The following is a 21,023-nucleotide window of genomic DNA, read 5'->3' as shown; positions in this document are numbered from 1 at the left end:
TGGTTTCCATGTGGTGTTGCAGCCCTCGGTGCGCAGATGAATGTGTGTGTTTTCTTGGGAATGTGCAGGTATTTCCATCCCAACATTACACAGGGCCGCTTTAATTAACACTTTCATCCGTCTGGATCTGTGACATCACTGAGAGGTTGTAAAGGTCAGTGGATGTAAAACACGGAGCGTCTGACCTTTACACAGGTGAGAAAACCTCACATAATGAATGCACTGCTTTGAGTCGCTAACAAGCTAGTAAGTCATGAAGTCCTGTCAAACTGTCTTTCAAGATGATGATCGTTAATCCTTCAGATGAATGTCCCGTCTGGAGGATGTTGGTGGTGGGATGCTATTTCACTCTCTGTTACCTCACTGGTGGACTTTAATAATAGCACATATAATGGCACAAATGAGTCCATAAAATTGCTGGTCGCAGTTTGCGTGCCACAGTTCCCGATCCTGTAAGTTGGTATTTCTTGTTGGTTTGTGGAGGGTCCAGTAGATCACCAGAATCTTACTTTACTCATCATTACTGGGACCGTTACTCCACCGCTACTCCGCGACTCTTTCCCTGCCTTTGACGAGTTTTTACGGCAATCCGTGTTTTCCCTGTGATAATGTAGGGGGGACTATTACACATCTTCTGAAAGAGTACAGCATCTCTGGATCAAAACTCTGGCGAAGAAGAAGCAGAAACAAGTGATAGAAGCATTGCTGACTCAGATGCAAAATAACACCATCATCAAACATTCAACAGCATATAAATCAAACCTGCTGAAATCCCGGGACACACCTAACAAAAGCTGATCACTTTCTTCTCTCCAGTCGGCTCATGTTGTTATGAAATATTTGTGATATTTTGAAATATTTTGTGATATATTTGAATGCTCAGGTAAAATTTGAACAGCCTTCTGTCTGTATTATCTTCACTTCTTTGCTCGCTTTTATCACTTGGGCTTTGATTCTTGTGCCCTGACTCGTTCACAAAGCGGAACAGTCTGTCACTGACGGTTATTCAACATGCTGAAACACACCGGAAACTAGCGTGTCACGCCCCTGATGTTACTGAATGTATGCAGGACTGTGTAAGTTTTGTGGGTGTTGATGAACTCGATCTGTGTTTTGATCATCACTCTGAATCCCTTCTGGACAAAGTCTTTGATAAGATTTTGCGCTCTTTTCAAAATGTTGTTTTTTTATGAAACTTACCCACATTCAAAAGAATGGATGAAGCTAAAATAACATGGTTTCCTTTTGATATATCGACTGTTTACATATTCATACAACAAAATGTTCTGGGAGCCATGCAACTTTTGTGAATATGATCAAAATTCCTGGCGTTGGATGGCAACTTTAAAGAAAAAAACGCTTGCAGGGAAAGAGTTGAAATACTGTGCCTGAATATATACCCTATCATAAAGTGCTTCTCTGTCATTTGATCATCATTTGATGTGTGTCCAGTAAATATACTATAATAAACATAATATTAATAGCAAAGTATATGTAATATTGTTGTAAAATTATTTTTATTAATTTTTTGCATTTTACTTTAGTTTTAACAAACACAAAGCCATCTGCTTCCGCATCACAGATGTAGTGATGTTTGTCAGCTGATAGAGACTCTAGAAGACATGCATGAGAAAAAGAAAAACATGAATACACAGACACACACATACACACACACACACACACACACACACACACACACTGACAGATCTTCCTGCTGCCAACTCGCTTATCTGTTCTGTGCTGTGACTGCATCAGCACCTATATGAGCACACACACACACACACACACGCACGCACGCACACACTCCAACACACACACACACACACACACACACACACACACACACACACACACACACACACACACACACACACACACACACACACACACACACTGCAGTCTAGAAAGACTGTGAGAGTGAAAGTGATAATGGCAACGGGATGTGACACACTCTTCACGGGAACGCAATCCAATATGTTGAACAATATGAGCATGTAGTAAATCACTGCCACACCACATCAAACATACCAGACCATGTTCGTACAGTATGAATCACAGGTGTTTCTGCTGTCTGCAGGTGTGTGTGTGTGTGTGTGTGTGTGTGTGTGTGTGTGTGTGTGTGTGTGTGTGTGTGTGTGTGTGTGTGTGTAAGGGGTTAACAACGCTCCTGTTTGCTGATGTGAGTCTCTGACTGAGAAGACTGAGTTCTCAGTGATCTGTGTAAATGAGTAACAGTGTCTGGCAATGCAAAGTACTGTGTTTGGCAAAGTGGAACATTTGCCTGTGGTTTGAAAACAACATATAAAAACAACTAGACTAACTAATAAAATTTCAAGCATTATTAAAGACAAGTAAACACTCAGCAATTATAAAAGAACAAATAACAAATTAGCAATCGCAACAAATAGATACAACTAAACAATTATATGATTGAAATAAACAGTGTTTTAAGATTTTCAGGTATTGAGGTACATATTTATAAATAAAATATACATTACAAATATAGTTACAAAAGTTATTGAGTCAAGAACGAGTGAATTTTCTCTTTTGTTATTGTAGAGATGGCAGTATGAACTTTAAGAGTTTCATAGATTCAATAAACTGTTACACACGCCTGCAGCACTGAAAACTGGTTTAAAATCATATTGAAATGCTCACAAATAAATCGATAAGATGAATTGAAATTTTAATTTTAAAAAAAGTATCCGATTCCAGAATTGGAATCGATTTTTGATTTCCAACCCTAGTTCACATGGGAGATGTCTGAGAAAATGTGTACAAAAGGTTATATATTTAGGTGGACTTAATATGTCAGTTATTAATGAAAAATTAAATCTGTGTGTTTTCATTAGTGGTCACAGACTTTTAGAGCCCGTGTGTGTGTGTGTCCATCTCACCTACATGAAGTCCTCAACAGTGAATTTGGTGCTGTACTGTTAAAGTTGTGCCTTTTTGGTTTGGTTTTATAGATAATGTTTGTCTCTTGTAGGCGGCTGCAGCTTCGATGACGGCCCAGCTCAGTGTGACTACCAGCAGGATCCTTACGACGACTTCGACTGGACACACGTCAGTGCTCAGGAGGTGCCGTACCTGCCCTCTGACCTGCCCCAGGGTGAGTCTCACACAAACACACATACACACCTGAGCCAGGCCAGAGTGTCCTCGCTAACCTTATAGCTGGAGAATCTGAGGCAAGAACACAGAGCGAAATACAAGAATGGAAATACAGGGTTTTATCTGGCCTTGTTTAAACAGTGAGGCAGATTTAGGAATGTTTTAATGGGCTGCTAACATTTGAACAAATTTGCAGCGGCGTCTTATCGTGTCAGGGTAAAAGCCATTACCGAAGTTGAGAGAAAATAGGCAGGTAACAGAACATTAATCTTCCTTCAGCTGCTGTTCCCGCTCTCTGAACACTCTTCCGGATGAGATCTGAAAATACTTTGCCATTTACATGACAAAACGTGCAAAGTGCCTGAGGCGGAAAAAAGGCTTTGGTCAAAGGACTGTCATACGTGACACAATTAAGCTTTTTAAATGTGCTCAAAGAAGACGCGAATAAGAGGGGAGAGCGGAGCGTTGCGACCTTCACTTTTCACCTCTCCTACGCTTAATCACTCGTTTTCAGACAGGAGATTCTGCTCAGGGAAATTAAAGCATTTCACTCTCAGCTAAATTCCCTAATTAATAAGATATTAAGTTATTAATCAATGCAGGAGAACAGAGAAGGTCGTCAGCCCTCGCTTTCAGTCAGGTAGGGGTTCACTCGAAGAGGACCTAAAGGAGAACATTACAGCTTTTGTCAGGCTTTTATGATAATAGCTGGTGCATCTCACTTTAGGCGTCTGGTTGACGAACGCATTTGATAAAATGAGCAAAATTATAATTTGGTATATTTTCATGCATTTATCGAGGTTTCTTTATCACTGGATTTGCTTGTTGTGTGTGTGTGTGTGTGTGTGTGTGTGTGTGTGTGTGTGTGTGTGTGTGTGTGTGTGTGTGTGTGTGTGTGTGTGTGTGTGTGTGTGTGTGTGTGTGCAGCTGGCCGCAGTCTGGACTCTCCACCGACATGTCTCATCTAAAGTCGAGTAAAGATGGGGCATTTATGTGATTACTTGATTTTGACATAAGGGAATCAACAGACATGCATTTTCAGCAGAAAGATAGACTGGGAATCAGAGAACGATGGAAAGGGAAAATACACAGAGAGAGAAACAGGAACTGACAGAAATGTGGACAGAAAGATAAACTAGGAAATCCTGGAAAAGGAATAGACAGAGAGATGAACAGGGACAGGGAAATACTGAAATGTGGACGGAAATAAAAATGGGAAAAAGGAATAGGAAAGAAAGATAGAGAGATGGACAGAAAGAGACAGAAATGTGGACAAATTGGACAGGTGAACAAGACAAAAATATAGACAGAAAGATAGACAGGAGAAAGCAAGACGGGTGGAAGGGAAAAGACACATGGAGATGGAGAGAAAGATACTGAAATGTGGACAGAAGAGATGGAAAGATGGATAGTTTTATCATTATAGTCTATTCCTCCGATCAGAGCATGTTTATAACTTGACACAGACGTGTTTTCGTGATGCGTTTCCCCCATAATTCCTGATGACTCAGTCCTAGAGGGAGTCGTTGGACGCTGCAGTGAGTGACTCGCTGAAACAGGACGTGAACACAAACCCGGAGAGGATCCGCTGCTCCTACAGGGAGAGATGTTGAGTTATGCTGGATTAGCACAGACGCAGTAGATGCTAGCTCTGTTTTCCGTATCATTCTGCCTTGAGGGAAGCTTACACTGATAGTGTTTTCAGTAAAAAAGCATCTGAAAGTTGCTCATTTTTAATGATAGTTGGTACTGAAGACAACAGAGACTGTTAGACGTGAAGTTGCAGTGGAATACAGACACTGAAGCTCATGTGATCCCACTTTTGATTTGAGGATTATGGGTTTGAGAAAAAGCCTAAAATGTACCGGTAACACTTTACGGTAAGGGTACATGAATTATCATGAATTCATGTATAAATTCATGCATTAATTCTGCATTCATTCATGCATTAATATCTCATGAATCATCAGGAACTAACACGAGTTCAACATTTTTCATTCATGATTTCATGGATGAACAACGCCTTAATTAAAACATTAACTAAGATGAGCACATCATCATGAATTATGATTTATTACGCATGATCATTATGTTTTCTTTGTTCTTTGTCTAGGTCAGTGACCTAGTCACCACTTTAGTTGAGGGGCCATACATATGATGAAGTCATTGGTAGATAATGCTTAGTTAATGATGACTACTGTATTGGACAGATGCCAAAATAGACCAATCGCAACTCATAGCACACAAATTCTGTTGACATTCAAATACAGTAGTCATCATTAACTAAGCATTATCTATCAAGGACTTCATCATGTGTGTGGCCCCTCAACTAAAGTGGTGACTAGTCCTTTGAAACACTGATGAACAATGTGCTATTAATGGTGGCATAACTGTGAACAAAGAAAACATCATGATCATGCGTAATAAATCATAACTCATGATGATGTGCACATCTTAGTTAATGTTTAAATTAAGGTGTTGTTCATCCAAGTCATGAATGAAAAATGTTGAACTTGTGTTAGTTTCTGATGATTCATAAGATATTAATGCATGAATGAATGCAGAATTCATGCATGAATTGATGATAATTCATGTACCCTACCTTAAAGTGTTACCAATGTACCTTTTAAAATGTAAATGCACCTTTATGGAGGAATAAATGTTGGACAGTTTCTTAATAATTCCAGAAGACACGTAAGCTTGGTACAGATGCCTTCCTGCTGTCATAACTGGCATAAACGTTTGAGTCTTTATGAAACAGCTCAGATGTAAAATTGGGCCGTCTCAGCTGAGGGCACTGGGATCCGCCTCATGGATCGGCGTCGGGATGCTTATACACAAACACTGATGGTCATGGCACTTGCTACGCACCTGTAAAACCTGATGAAGCCTTGATCTCTCGCCTACACCTGAGGAGCTTTTGGTGAAGTCTGATGACTTTTGGGAGCATGCAACGGCCCGGGACCAGTGTACTTCTTTTCCCGTCTTCAAAGTACACTCACCCATGGATGAGCACGGATGGACGGGTTCGACACATGCAGTACAACTGCTTTTTTCTACTCTACCAGACGCCAGAGGGCAGCACTGAGTCCTGTCATTTACAGGACATTCACTCGGAAGGATAGAATAAGAAAAGTAGCGGATCCGCCACTGCATGCAAAGTTTAGATCAAGAACCAAAACACTGACGATGGAGAAGGATATGCTGCTTTTTACTGGTTTATATCGCTCTGTCCACACTCTTCTTCGACTACTGCACAGAACATAAAAACTGTGTGTACTGCCGCTAGTGGACTCTTCTGTCTTTTCACGCAAAAATTGGGTAGACTTAGTGTCATCCAAGATGTTCATGTCTTTCTTTCTTTAGTACAATGGACTTCAATGGGGTCCAAATATCAGTTTCAGTGCAGCTTCAAAGTCTCTACACGATACCAATCAAGGAATAAGAGTCTTATCTAGAAAAACCATCGTCATTTTATACAAAAAATAAACATTTATATACCTTTTAACCACAAATGCTGGTCTTGCACTAGCTCTGTGATTCGCCACACATTACATAATCACGTTGAAAGGTCATGCGTGTTCCGGTTAAAAAATGTAGGGTAGGGCGAAAAACTAAAAATCGTCTGACATCGTTATTTTACCTTTTTTTTTTTTTTGTAAATGGTGTTTGACTCAGTCTTTGCACGTTGTCTTTGTAAACTCTAGGTCTGTACTTCCGCCTACGTCACGCATAACCTTTCAACGTGATTACTTAATGTGTCGTATCGCAGAGCTAGTGCAAGACCAGCATTTGTGGTTAAAAAGTATATAAATATTTATTTCTTTATAAATGTCCGATGGTTTGTCTAGATAAGACTCTTATTCCTCGGCTGGGATCGCGTCGAGACTTTGAAGCTGCACTGAAACTGATATTTGGACCCCATTGAAGTCACTATATGGAAGAAAATCCTTGAATGTTTTCCTCAAAAACCTTCATTTCTTTTCGACTAAAGAAAGAAAGACATGAACATCTTGGATAACATGGATAAATGATCAGGATTTTTTTTCTGAAGTGAATTAATCCTTTAACTGTACTGAAGGTTACTGCAGTGCACAGAAAGCACTGCACCGCTGAGTAACCCTGACACGCCGTTTCACACAGCACTCCCTTATCATCCTGCTTTATTTCACTGGCATCTTCTGCGCATCCTACACACTGCTTCAACTCCATATTTCTAGCAGTTCATTGCCAAGTTACATGCTACTCATCTACACTGCAGCAAGATGACTGCTTGGAAAAAGTGTTTGACTACACTAGAATTACTTCTAGATTGAAACTAATTTGTATGCAATGAGAAGAAACATCTCTGCTTTTTTGCGGTTGTTAATCTATGTAGACCTGTGACAGACAGACTTTGGCTTTTGCATCTCATTTCAATGCATTAACAAAAATGCATTGAATTAATTTAACTGGTATTACGCAAGTCAGAATTATTAACATCATAAAATCAACCTTAATAAATTGATTTCTACCGACAACATTTTAGAAATAGCTCTTTATTACTTCACTAAAAAAGTTTTACAGTGCATTTTTTCAGTCTCATAGTATCAGCGTTGCATTTGTAAAATAGTGGGTAAAAATCATATTCATAGACATTCCTACTTAATGTGCAGTAGCTTTTTAATTATATCGGCTAGTGCAGTTTATTCAAAAAACAGTACATTAATCTCACTTTTCACTAAATACTAGACCCTAATTTACATAAGCGATGAACAGCAGTATTCACCTAAATGCAATTTATAAATATATAAAATGACATTTTAAGAATGCATGCATGAACTTCTGTGAACACTGAAGAGTGCTGACTGAAATTAACCGTTTAATGTTTGTTAAAATAAATAGTCTGAGCAAATTCAGGGCTACTTGTGATACAGCGTTTCGAAATATTGCTACTTATTGGGCAAGGTACGTTGTTTTAAAAAAATGTTACATCTTGTAAACGACAAAACCGTCCTGCTACTGGAAACTGGGGGCACTGAATGCCTGGTTATGAAGGTCTCGAGTTACTGTGAGCGTTTGAAGAGCGTTGGGAAAGACGAGTGTTTCACCGCGGTGACAGAGCTTTCCGCTCTACATCTCCTGGCCAGTGTTTGCCTGACAAAAGGGACCGTTCCCGTTAATGTGGGTCAGTGGCATGAAGGGGAGGACGCCGCACTCACTGGCCTTTACACTGAAGAACGGATGTGTGCTGTGGTTGTGAGTGCAGGCCTTCTGTGATCCGGCTGTTAGTGTTGTGGGAAGGGTGACAGCCATCTTGAGTGTCTTCTGTCAGCCATCTTGTTGAGAGCGTTGTTGTGACGGCATCATTGTGTTTTGATAGCCACTGACAGCTCTCATCTACTTCATCAGCCTAGTTTAGAGATAATGATTACTATGCATTTCTTTAGAGTTTTATTCTTGGAAATTCTTTATATTTTTATATGGTTTCCCTTCCAAAGAAATGCTTTTTGTACTGCTGTGAAATCATAATAATTGAAATGCAACTATTTCCTCTAATCAGTGTAAGAAGCTTCCAGATGTTTTGTTTCATTTTTGTTTCGGTTTGCACATTTTTATTCTAACAGCTGTAACTGTGATATTATGGTAAATCGGTGTTTAATGCCACAAAATGACTCGTTTGAAATGCATTCAGGGTTTTTATTTGTTATCATACAAGAAAGATTTTTCTCACATGGTGCGAGTGTTTCGTCTCATGAACGTTGCGCGTCTCTTCTGTGAACAGCAGATGCGCTCCGGGTCCAGGAAGGCCCTTCTCTCTCTCTCTCTCTCTCTCTCTCTCTCTCTCTCTCTCTCTCTCTCTCTCTCTCTCTCTCTCTCTCTCTCTCCCTCTCTCTCTCTATTTCTCTCTCTCTCTCACACGGCAGGGATCTGAATGTAAATGCCCATATTTCTACATCACTGCCAAAAACCCAACAGCCCATTTTAGCTATTCACATTTCATGAGCAATCAAAGAGAGCAGGGATGGGCTGTGTTTGACAGGTCTGTTTTCTCTCTGAATGTGGACAGAGAACAGATCAGCTTATATTTTCAGTCATTCGGTGTAATGTACAGCTGTGCTAATGAACTAGTGCAATGGAGATTTACGTTAAAAGCTCCTGAAGAATTACAGGATGTAGAATTAAAATGAAATAAATCTCAATGTAATTTGTAAAACAGCTGCATGTGCGCTGTAAATTCATTTTAAAACAATAATAAATTTGATGTTTTTAAGTATGAATAATTTGATCATACACAGCATATCTCCAGAAGCATTAGATCAGTGGTTCCCGGCTCTGCTATGCTCAGTTTTAATGCTATTTTAAGGTGGGTACCCCGTACTCGCGTACCCCTCTGTCACCTCACGTACACCCAGGGGTTCACATTAGATTATATAATAATCTGTTTCTCAAGTGTTTGATTAAATTGTTTAGGTCTCACAGTTTGTTTTCAACGATACATGGAGTTTAAAGGGGTCCTATTATACTTTTACACTTTTTCAACTTTAGTTAGTCTGTAATTTTGCTGTTTGAGCATAAAAAAGATCTGTACGTTTACAAAAGCTCAAAGTTCACACCAAAGTGAGATATTTTATTTAACAGAATCCACTTTCCAAGAACTACAACGAACGGCTCGTTTGAACTACAACGCGTTTTTTTCTGGGCTTTATGAAGTCATAATGTTCCTCATTTAAATAATCTCTGCCCACGGAATATGTGAAAAAGTTCACTGCTGCTGTCAAAGAGATGCTGTTTTTTCCACAACTCATTTCTTTGACCTTCCTAAGGCTGATGTACTTAGAGTGGTTAGAATTTATTTTAAACACTGTTCCTGAATATTATAATCCCAACGTTTATCTTTGCACTGCACATTTTACGAAGAACAGTTTCAGAAACACAATGCAGGCGCCGCACAAAACCTTCTCCTGAAATAGAGCAGTTTCCACCTTGTTGGGACAATCTGTTGTTTATGGAAGTTCCCTTACGAAGGGAACTCAACGATGCGTCCATCGACGCCATGGGAACGCCCCCAGCATGACTGCGTCTGAAGCATCTATGTCAACTAGTCCAATGGAAAGAATGAGCGTCATGGGCGGGTGACGTCATGACCAGGATATGATAAAAGCACATCCGGTGCAAACCGGCATTAGCTTCTGTTGCCTCAGCAAGCGATCTGTGTCAAACTGTCTGTTATATTTACTGTTGTCTGTCTGATATATATATTTATGGAAACTAAACAATTGCACAACTCTGTGTTCTCCCTGCTCGCGCTATTTAACGAGTAGGGACACACACGAGCTTTGTGTGATGTGTTTGGGAGTAGAGCATGCGGTATCAGCCTCCGAGGGGGCTGATTGCCAACATTGTGAGAAGCTTTCGCTTCGCATGCTCCGCTCCCGCCTGTCACTTTTCGAGGAAAGTGGCCGGGCTCGCAATTCTCAGGGTGACAGGTCCCGCGTCTGCCGAGGCAGCGCGGAGAATGCATTCCTGTGGATCGCGAATAGGATCTCTTTACGGGGTTGGAGACGGGTCCGCGGATCTTATCTCCTCCCTTTCCACGAGGGATCCAGTGCTCTCTCGCCGGTCTCGGAAGCCCGCGCTGCGGTCTCTTCCGCCCGGGGAGAGAGAGAAATCAATGCTTCAGTGCTCTACCTCCGAGGAGGTAGATGTGCTGGGCATTGAAAGTGACACAATCATGGGGGAAGTGAATTTGCCATCTCTTTCCCCAGCGTATGAGAAATATATATAGCCTATATATATATATATGATAGTTTATATATTATATATAAAATAAAGTGAATATATATAAAAAATATATATAAAAAATAATAAGCTGGTGGAAGTGTTTACTAAGGCTGTAGATAAATTAAATATTTATGGCCAGCAGAAATATGGGGGCACTCGTCCTAAAAATAAAATAAATTAAACGAGTTTCCTTCCCTCTATTTTTCCACCTCCATCACGGGGCCTTCCATTTTTCCCGATCTGCACAGCGAGCTGTCTAGATCATGGAAAAAGCCTTACTCCTCTTGTCTTTTAGCCCCCACATTCATGTATATTCAGATATTTGGGGGTTAAGAGGGTATGGCTATGGGGCAATACCCCGGGTAGAACAGACGCTTGCGAGCTATCTGTCTCCCGGTTCAGTATCGTACCTGAAGGCGTCGGCTTCTCTCACTAAACCATTAAAGAAAACTATTTTTTAATCTAGTGGGAAAAGCATATATGGCAGTGGGTCTAGCATGGGCCTGCTTGCACACCATAGCAGTGCTACAATTATATCAGGCTGACCTGCTGCGGTATTTGGACAGAAGTGAGGGAGTTTGGCCCGATGGGGTTTGAGAACTCCGTCGGGCCACAGATTTATCTCTCAGGGATGGCAGCCCTTGTGGTCACTGAGAGACACCTCTGGCTCAATTTGATGGGAATCATAGAGAAAGATACAAGATAATCTCTCCCTCGCTATGTCCAACCCCCTGGGGCTGCTGGGCGTGAGCAGCTCCAGCCGTCTAGTTTCTCATACACAACACAGCAGCCAAAGCCTTCAAAGCAGAAGCCGGATCCGAGGACCGTTCTTCACGCTGAGAAGGCTGCGGCTCAAAAGAAAAGGTCTGGCGCCACCGGCGTCAGACCGGTGAGGGCAGCCCCAACCGGGGTGGAATGGTGTACACCTCATTATACGGTGCCCTTTCCATCTCGGTGCCCTCAGGGGACCGTTCTGCCAACCCCGCCACCCTTGGTGCTTCGGGGCGCAGCGGTCTCCAGCGAGCTTCTGGCGCAGCGTCAACTCGACATTGCGTCGGAATGCGCCCTCTGAGGGGGGTTCGAAAACAGTCAGTTCGGGTGGTTCGTGCCAGTATGCTTCAGGTCCCCGAACTGGCTGTCTTTATTACACCAGAGGCCAGCCTCGAGGGGCTGGTTCCCTTGGTAGATTTTCTGGCAGCGCGGAAGCTACTGCCAAATATATCTCTATGGGTCCTGCAGTTAGTAGTATGAGGCAGATTTGGTTCTCGTCCTCCAGGCTACAACGGGGTGTTGCTCACGTTAGTGCATTCCGAGCAGGCTCTGGTAATGGAGCAAGAGGTAAAGGCCCTGTTAGCAAAGAAAGCTATAGAGCAGGTGTACTCACCCGACATTGCGTCGGGTCTTTACAGTCGTTATCTCATTGTTCCAAAAAAGGATGGAGAGCTGCGTCACATACTAGATCTTCGTCTGTTGGAGTGTTTGGTGCTGGAACTCAAGTCCAAAATGCTGACACTCAAACAGATCGTGACTCAAATCAGATCCGAGGACTGGTTTGTCACGATAGATCTAAAAGACGCATACTTCCATATCTCCATCCTCCCTCAGCACAGGAGGTTCCTGAGGGTTTCTTTGGGGCAAAGAACACCAGTATCAGGCACTTCCTTTCGGTCTAGCTCTATCACCCCGCACATTCACGAAGCGTGTAGACGCAGCTCTGGCCCCGCCAGGCTGCAGTGCATATGCATTCTGAATTGCATAGATGACTGGCTGATTCTAGCGGAATCAGAACAGTTAGCGGTTCGGCACCGAGGTGTCGTTCTCGCTCCTATGCAGATGTTGGGGTTGAGGCTCAATGCCAAGAAGAGTGTGCTTTCTCCAGTACAGAGAACCACTTTCCTTGGTGAAGTATGGGATTCAGTGACGATGCGGGCCACTCTGTCGCCCGTTCGTGTAGCTGCTATCCTAACAGCCACAAAAGAGCTGAGGCTAGGCCAGTCACGCACTGTAAAACAGTTAGAGAGACTGTTGGGTCTTGTGACAGCAGCGTCCAACGGGATAACTTTTGGCCTGCTGTACATGAGACCTTTACAGTGGTGGCTCAGGACCAGAGGGTTCTCCCCGAGGGGAAACCCACTTCGTATGATCAAGATCACGCGGCGGTGTCTCCGCACCTTGGTTATATGGAGGAAACACTGGTTCTTAACCCAGGGTCCGGTGTTGGGAGCTCTTTGCCATCGAGTTGTGATCTCGACAGATGCTTCCCTCACCGGCTGGGGAGCGGTATTGGAAGGCCGCTCAGCTCAGGGCTTGTGGAGGAGTCATCATCTCTCTTGGCACATGAATTGCCTAGAGATGATGGTCGTCTTCAATGCGTTGAGACATCTCCTCCCAGACCTGAGGGGCCATCATGTGTTGTTCTGGAACAGTGACTGTTAGGCCTCAGGGCAGCAGCGTCCAATGTGATACCCTTTGACCTGCTGTACGTGAGACCTTTACAGAGGTGGCTCAGGACCAGAGGGTTCTCCCTGAGGGGAAACCCACTCCTTACGATCAAGATCACGCGGCAGTATCCCCGCGCCTTGGTTATATGGAGGAAACTCTGGTTCTTGACCCACAGACAACACGTTGGTGGCCTCTTATTTTGGTCCCTCAAGAAATTACGCTGTCTGAGGGCAGTGTATATTCCAGGGGGGGCCAGAATATTGGAGCAGACACCCTGTCGAGGCAGGGGCTGAGGCCAGGGGACTCCACCCCGAGGCGGTGGAGCAAATATGGGAGTTTTACGGCCAGGCAGAAGTGGATTTGTTCTCGTCTCAGCATACGACGCACTGTCCACTCTGGTTATCCCTCACTCAACCAGTCCCCTCGGGGCTGGATGCTATGGTGCAGACGTGGCCGAGGCTACGTCTGTACGCATTTCCCTCCGTTGCTCTGCTCCCAGGAGTTCTGGAGTGAATCCGCCAGGATGGAATAAGCCTATTTAGTAGCACCACCCTGGCCGAGCTGAATTTGGTTTGCGGACCTAATTTTTCTCCTCGACGGACCTCCCTTGGAGGTCCCGATCAGGAGAGACCTTCTGTCTCAGGCAGGGGATGCAATATTGCACCCCCGGCAGGGGATTTGGGAACTGTGGGTTTGGCCTCTGAGGGGGCCCAACTCATAGAGAGTGGTCTCTCAACCGAGGTTGTTTAGACCATTCTAAGCTCCAGAGCTCCCGCTACGAGGAAACTATATTCACTATTTCGAGAGTTTTTCACTTCTTGGTGTTACCAGCGTCAGTGGGATCCGGTTAACTGTTCAGTAAACACAGTATTCGAGTTTCTGCAAGAACGCTTTGTATCAGGTCTATGTCCTTCCACGCTTAAGGTATAATATGTGTGGCGGCCATTGCGGCTTTCCACGCCCTGGTGGGTAGTACATTTTTGGGTCGAGACCCCCTGATCACTCGTTTCCTTCGTGGCACTTTGAGGCTGAGGCTTGCAACTTGCACTAAGGTGCTGGCTTGGGACCTTGCAATAGTTCTAGAAGGCCTATCTGGGGCTCCCTTCGAGCCCTTAGATTTGGTCTCTGAGAAGTTCCTTTCTTTTAAGACTATTTTCTGCTAGCTTTTTCGTCCCTATAAGAGTCAGACCTTCAGGCCCTTTCGGTCCCCACCTGCCTTGAGTGCACCGGGATGGCCAAGGCAATCTTACCCGAAACATGGATATGTTCCAAAGGTGCCTACCATTATTCCGAGGCCTATTGTGCTGCAGGTTTCTGTCCTCCCCCATTTTTCGGACCAGGAAAAGCTGAACCTCTTGTGCCAGTGCGAGCACTGGACACTTATGTTCATCGGACTTCTCTGTCGAGAAAATCCAACCTATTGAGCATATAGATAGTCGAGACTATTCTTCTTGCTTGTGAGTCTTCTGGCCAACCATTTGGTGGTCAGGGCTCATTCCACTAGGAGTATGGCTTCTAAGCGTATTATCTGGAGTTCTCTCCAAGACGTTTGTGATGCGGCGGGCTGGTCCTCACCGCTCACATTCATGAGGTTTTACAGCTTGGACCTGGATGCTGCCCCAGGTTCTCAGGTGCTTAGTGCTTAGTTACAACAGACTGACACTCAGGTACTTGGAATTCTGGCGCTTTGGGTATTCTCGTTCCCATGGCGTCGATGGACGCATCGTTGAGTTCCCTTCGTAAGGGAACGTCTCAGGTTACTATTGTAACCATAGTTCCCTGAGAACAGGGAACGAGACGATGCGTCACCCTGCCATACTTCCTGCATCCCTGTGATCGGCTTGCTTCGGCAATTTTCGAAGCTAATGCCGGTTTGCACCGGATGTGCTTTTATCATATCCTGGTCATGACGTCACCCGCCCGTGACGCTCATTCTTTCCATTGGACTAGTTGACATAGATGCTTCAGACGCAGTCATGCTGGGGGCGTTCCCATGGCGTCGATGGACGCATCGTCTCGTTCCCTGTTCTCAGGGAACTATGGTTACAATAGTAACCTGAGACGTTTTATGTTGTTGCTACGCTCACCTGCTAGCCAACATTAGTGTTGATATAGTGTTTACTGTTAGCTTTTGTAAGACTGTTCGCCGCCCCTTAGGAAATTGTCCATGGTTTTCTGATCGATTACTGTTTGTATTACCAAAGTTTTCTGACAAATATCAGGATTAAGTGGTGTGCAATCGTATCTAAAATACATAAGCAAATTACAAAAAAAAAACATACCACTCTGAAACGTCCTGTGAAATCCGTGCTTGAAATCCGTTCTGGTTCTACTTCTTGTTCTTTAACATTGTCAGGGCCTGAATCGGGCTCGAATTGGTTTGAAATTGGCGATATCCGTAATATTTACACTAGAGCAGAAAAAACATATAAAAAGTGTAGACAAGTGTTTCTTCTTTTTCTTCTGAATGTTCTGGGTGTGTCAGCATGCATGTGTGGGATTCAGGGCTGTTGACTCTGTGAGGTTTTGGCACACGTCGAGGCTGCATTCTGTAGCAGTGTGTGACAAGAACATGTTTTTTCTGCTTAGTCATGCTCTGATTCCACTGAGGAGAGACTTTAACATCAGACCTCTGAGTACGCTATAATAATGTGTTCCACATTTCACATTCACTAAGAACAGACTTGACTATTTGCTCTGTGTGCTCACATCGAACTCCTACACCCTCTGGAATGAGACGTGGAGATCTGTTTTACATCAAATCTTCAATAGTTGACATGATGAATGGTAGTTTCCTTCTCTGTTACTCACTTTTTTTTTCCCCCAATATCTTTCTGTCTCTTCTTTGCTCATTTCTCAACCTCTTGATTTGAAGGGGTCATATTATATATATATATATATATATATATATATATATATATATATATATATATATATATATATTATTATTTGATTCTTAACTTGTGAAATGAGCAAGAGTTCAAACTTAAATAAGGCTCTTATTTATGGTGTTTTTGTGAGCGTTGCTGAATTACTTTTTGAGAGAAATATTTTTTTGTTATAGTAAATGTCCTTTTTTTGCAGTTTCAGACTTTCTTTAAACTGCTGCTCCATTTTACACTGTGTGAAGCAGCTCTGTAAATTGCTCTTTTAAAGCTCACAAGCTGATCCATTCTTCAGAGAGCCCATGAAATTGGAATTTTTTGTGCTTTTAGTCCATGTCTATTAGCTTTACGGTCATCTTTGTGCTAGTGTACTTTTAACAGATACTGTATGGCACGCACATTTAAAATATTTCTTTCTGCGAAAAACAGAACAAAAATATTGATGACATCATCTTGTACTCAGAGGCGTATGCAAATTGTTGTCCAATAAAACCTCCTGCAGTAAAACGGTTTCTTTGCAAATAACTTGCACGGTTCTAAAGGTGATGATACACAGGGCAACTTTTTGAGCAATGTTGCCAGGCAATCTTGCCGAGCGATTGTTGCTTGGGCACTTTCCCATTGAAAATGGGCAACACATTTCTATCTGGATAATTTAGATCGGTCGTGGGCCCTGTGTCTCATCTGGTTGCCTGTTGACGACAACATTGCCCAGCAACATTGCTCAAAAAGTTGCCCTGTGTATCATCACCTTAAGGCATAAACTTTGACAACTATCCTCCATTACTTGCAAAGCTGCGACAACAATGGCCAATAAATCAAAGTCGTTGAACCTTTCTCTGAAGTGAAATCTGAATATTCATTTTATTTCATTTGTGTAATGAGCGAACATTCAAAGTGAAGTCAAATAAATTTTTTCACTCACAAAACATGACAAATACTCCAAGGCAGCCCCACATGTATTCATTGTGCTGTATGCAATCCCATAATGCAATGTGTAAAAAAAAGTTGTATTGCTATATATGTATAGCTATGGCCGTTATATGGCATTTTTTAATTATCAGCATAGACCGATAAGTTTCTCTGTTTGGCCGATGTGTCGGAAACTTTTATTTTGACAGTGAGCAGGACTTTTATTTTGAAAGCACTGAGTCCAAGGTTTGAATCTTCATCTTCATTAGTTCCCTTTCGAGGGAACTCGCAATGCGTCAACGACGCTTTGGGAACGCCCCCAGAGTAAATGCGTCTGAAGCATCTATGTCAACTAGTCCAATGGAAAGAATGATCGTCACGGGTGGGTGACGTCATGACCAGGGTATGATGAAAGTGCATCCGGTGCAGACCGGCATTAGATTCTATTGCCTCAGCAAGTGATCTGTGTTTCTGTCTATATATATAAGTGGTGTTGATGGCGCAGTGGATAAGACACATGCCTTTGGTGTGAGAGACCCGGGTTCGAATCCACTGTGAGACACCAATGTGTCCCTGAGCAAGACACTTAACCCCTAGTTGCTCCAGAGGCGTGCGACCTCTGACATACATAGCAATTGTAGGTCGCTTTGGATAAAAGCGTCAGCTAAATGAATAAATGTAAATGTAAATATATATATGTATTTGGAAAGATGGCGAAACAACTATACAAACTCTGTGCTTCTCCCTGCCCACGTTATTTAATGGGTGGGGACACACACAAGCTTTGTGTAGTTTGTTTGGGAGTGGAGCATGCGGTATCAGCCTTCGAGGGGGCTGATTGCCAGCATTGCGAGATGCTTCCGCTTCACATGCTCCGCTCTTGCCTAGCGCTTTTCGAGGAAAGTGGCAGGGCTCGCGATCCTCAGGGTGCAGGGCCCGCTGTTGCCGAGGCAACACGGAGAATGCATTCCTGGGGATCGCAAAAGGATCTTTCAGAGGGGTTATCTCCTTATCTCCTTCCTTATCTGAAGGATCCTGTGCCCTCCCTCCAGTGTCAGAAGCCCGTCTTGCGGTTTCTTCTGCCCGGGGAGAGAGCCCGATGCTTCAGTGCTCTAGCTCCGAGGAGTTAGATGTGCTGTGCATCGAAAGTCAAAGCACACACACAGGGGAAAGAGATTTGCCACTTCTTTCCCCAGCATATGAGGAGCTGGTGGAAGTGATCACTGGCGCTGTTAATAAATTAAATATTGATTGGCCAGCCGAGAAAAGAGGCGCTTCCTCCCATCTAATGTTTTACTTCCACCACGAGACCTTTCTTTTTTTCCCGATCTGCACAGTGAGCTGTCCAGATTGTGGAATAAACCATACTTGTCCCGTATATTCAGCCCCCAAGTTCATATTTATTCAGGAATAAAGGGGTTGAAAGAGTATGGTTATGAGTCGATGCCCCCGGCTGAATAGACCCTCGCAAGCTATCTGTCACCCGGGCAAGCATCATCTCTGAAGGCCTCGGTTTTGCCCACAAAGCCATTAAAGACAACATCAGCTTTAGTGGGCAAAGCATATACGGCAGCAGGTCAGGCTGGAGTATGCCTTCACACTATGGCGGTGCTTCAGGCTTACCAGGCTGACTTGCTGGGGGATATTGACAGGAGTGAGGGAGTGGGGCCCGATGAGGTTCGAGAACTTTGTCGGGCCACATATCTGTCTCTTAGGGCTACCAAGGAGACTGCCAGAGCAAGGTGGTCTATGGCAGCCCTGGTGGCCACTGAGAGGCACCTATGGTTAAATCTTGCGGAGATTAAGGAAAAATATCGAAATATAGAAAATAGCTTTTCTCCTGGATGCCCCGGTTGATCCTTCTGGTCTCTTCGGCGACGCTGTTAATTCGGTCGTCGATAGATTCCAGGAGGCTAAAAAACAATCGGAGGCATTCAAAAGAATTCTCCCTCGCCGTGTCCAACCCCCCGGGGCTGCTGAGCGTGAGCAGCCCCAGCCGTCAAGCTCCTCATATCGTGTGCAGCAGAAAGAGAGTGTTGCATCTCGTGCACCTCCACAGAAACACTGGAAGCAGACGCAGCACTCTCAACCAAAGTCTTCTAAGCCTAAGCTGGATCTGAAGACCGTTCTTCAGGCTAAGAAGGCTTTGGCACAAAAGAAAACATCCTGACTTACTGGCATCAGACCTGTGACGGCAGCCCCAACTGGGGTGGAACGGTACACAACTCAGGATACGGTGCCCGTTCCATCTCGGTGTCCTCACGGGCCCGTTCTGCCAACCCCGCTACCCTCGGCGCTTTGGGGCGCAGTGGTCTCAAGCGAGCTTCTGGCGCAGTGTCAACTCAACTCAACTCAACTCTCGAGAGGCTGGTTCCCTTAGTAGATATTTCCTGGCAGCGTGGAAGCTACTGCCAAATATATCTCAGTTGGTCCTGCAGATAGTAGAAAAGGGATACAGAATCCAGTTTGGTTCTCGTCCCCCACGCTACAACGGGGTGTTACTCACTTAGTGCATCCCGAGCAGATCTGGTAATGGAGCAAGACGTAAAGGCCCTGTTAGCGAGGGAAGCTATAGAACAGGTGTACTCACCCGACAGAGAATCGGGTTTTTACAGTCGTTATTTCATTGTTCCAAAAAAGGATGGAGGATTGTGTCCCATTTTAGATCTTCGTCTGTTGACTCGTTCAGTACAGAAAACAGAGTTCAAGATGCTAACACTCAAACAGATAGTGACTCAAATCAGATCCGAGGACTGCTTTGTCACGATAGATCTGAAAGACGCTTTCTTCCATGTCTCCATCCTCCCTCAGCACAGGAGGTTCCTGAGGTTTTCTTTCGGGGGCAAAGAAAACCAGTATCGGGTACTTCCTTTTGGTCTAGCTTTATCGCCCCGCACGTTCACAAAATGCGTAGATGCAGCTCTGGCCCCGCTCAGGCTGCAGGGCATACGTATTCTGAACTACATAGACGACTGGCTGATTCTAGCGGAATCAGAACAGTTAGCGGCTCGGCACCGAGCTGTCGTCCTCGCTCATATGCAAATGTTGGGGTTGAGGCTCAATGCCAAGAATAGTGTGCTTTCTCCAGTACAGAGAACCACTTTCCTTGGTGTGGTCTGGGATTCAGTATCGATGCGAGCCGTTCTATCGCCCGCTCGTGTAGCTGCTATCCTTAAAGCCTCGAAATTGCTAAAGCTAGGCCAGTCACGCACTGTGAAACAGTTCGAGAGACTGTTAGGTCTTTTGGCAGCAGCGTCCAATGTGATACCCTTTGGCCTGCTGTACGTGAGACTTTTGCAGTGGTGGCTCAGGACCAGAGGGTTCTCCCCGAGGGGAAACCCACTCCGTATGATCAAGATCACGCGGCGGTACCTCCGCACCTTGATTATATGGAGGAAATACTGGTTCTTGACCCAGGGTCAGGTTTTGGGCCCTGTTGCTCTGCTCCCAGGAGTTCTGGAGAGAATCTGCCAGGATGGAGTAAGTCTACTGCTGGTAGCACCACGCTGACCGAGACGAATTTGGTTTGCGGCCCTCATTCATCTTCTCGACGGCCCTCCCTCGGAGGGTCCCGATCAGGAGAGACCTTCTGTCTCAAGCTGGGGGCACAATATTTCACCCCCGGCCAGAGATTTGGAAACTGTGGGTTTGGCCTCTGAGGGGGCCCAACTCATAGAGAGTGGTCTCTCAACCGAGGTTGTTGAAACCATTATGAGCTCCAGAGCTCCTTCTACGAGGAAACTTTATTTATTAAAATGGAGAGTTTTCAGTTCTTGGTGTCATCAACGCCAGTGGGATCCTTTTAACTGTTCAGTTAACACAGTACCTGAGTTTCTACAAGAGCGTTTTACATCAGGTTTGTGTCCATCCACGCTTAAGGTCTACGTGGTGGCCATTGCGGCTTTC

General features: G+C 44.1%; 1 protein-coding gene across 24 annotated transcripts in view; it reads left to right on the top strand.

Annotated features, from left to right (window-relative positions):
- ptprk (protein tyrosine phosphatase receptor type K) overlaps positions 1-21,023 on the top strand; it is a 238,228-nt gene that overhangs the window by 51,392 nt on the left and 165,813 nt on the right. For all 24 annotated transcript variants that reach the window (XM_077221141.1, XM_077221139.1, XM_077221143.1 and 21 more), the window contains exon 2: positions 2,990-3,112. In XM_077221141.1, coding sequence (XP_077077256.1) covers positions 2,990-3,112 — 123 coding nt within the window. The remainder of the gene's footprint in view (positions 1-2,989; positions 3,113-21,023) is intronic.

The sequence above is a fragment of the Siphateles boraxobius genome, unplaced genomic scaffold (assembly GCF_051911475.1).
Source record: "Siphateles boraxobius isolate OS27281-9 unplaced genomic scaffold, OSU_SipBor_1 8, whole genome shotgun sequence".
NCBI classification, from domain to species: domain Eukaryota; kingdom Metazoa; phylum Chordata; class Actinopteri; order Cypriniformes; family Leuciscidae; genus Siphateles; species Siphateles boraxobius.
This window is presented reverse-complemented; position numbering and strand designations above follow the sequence as displayed.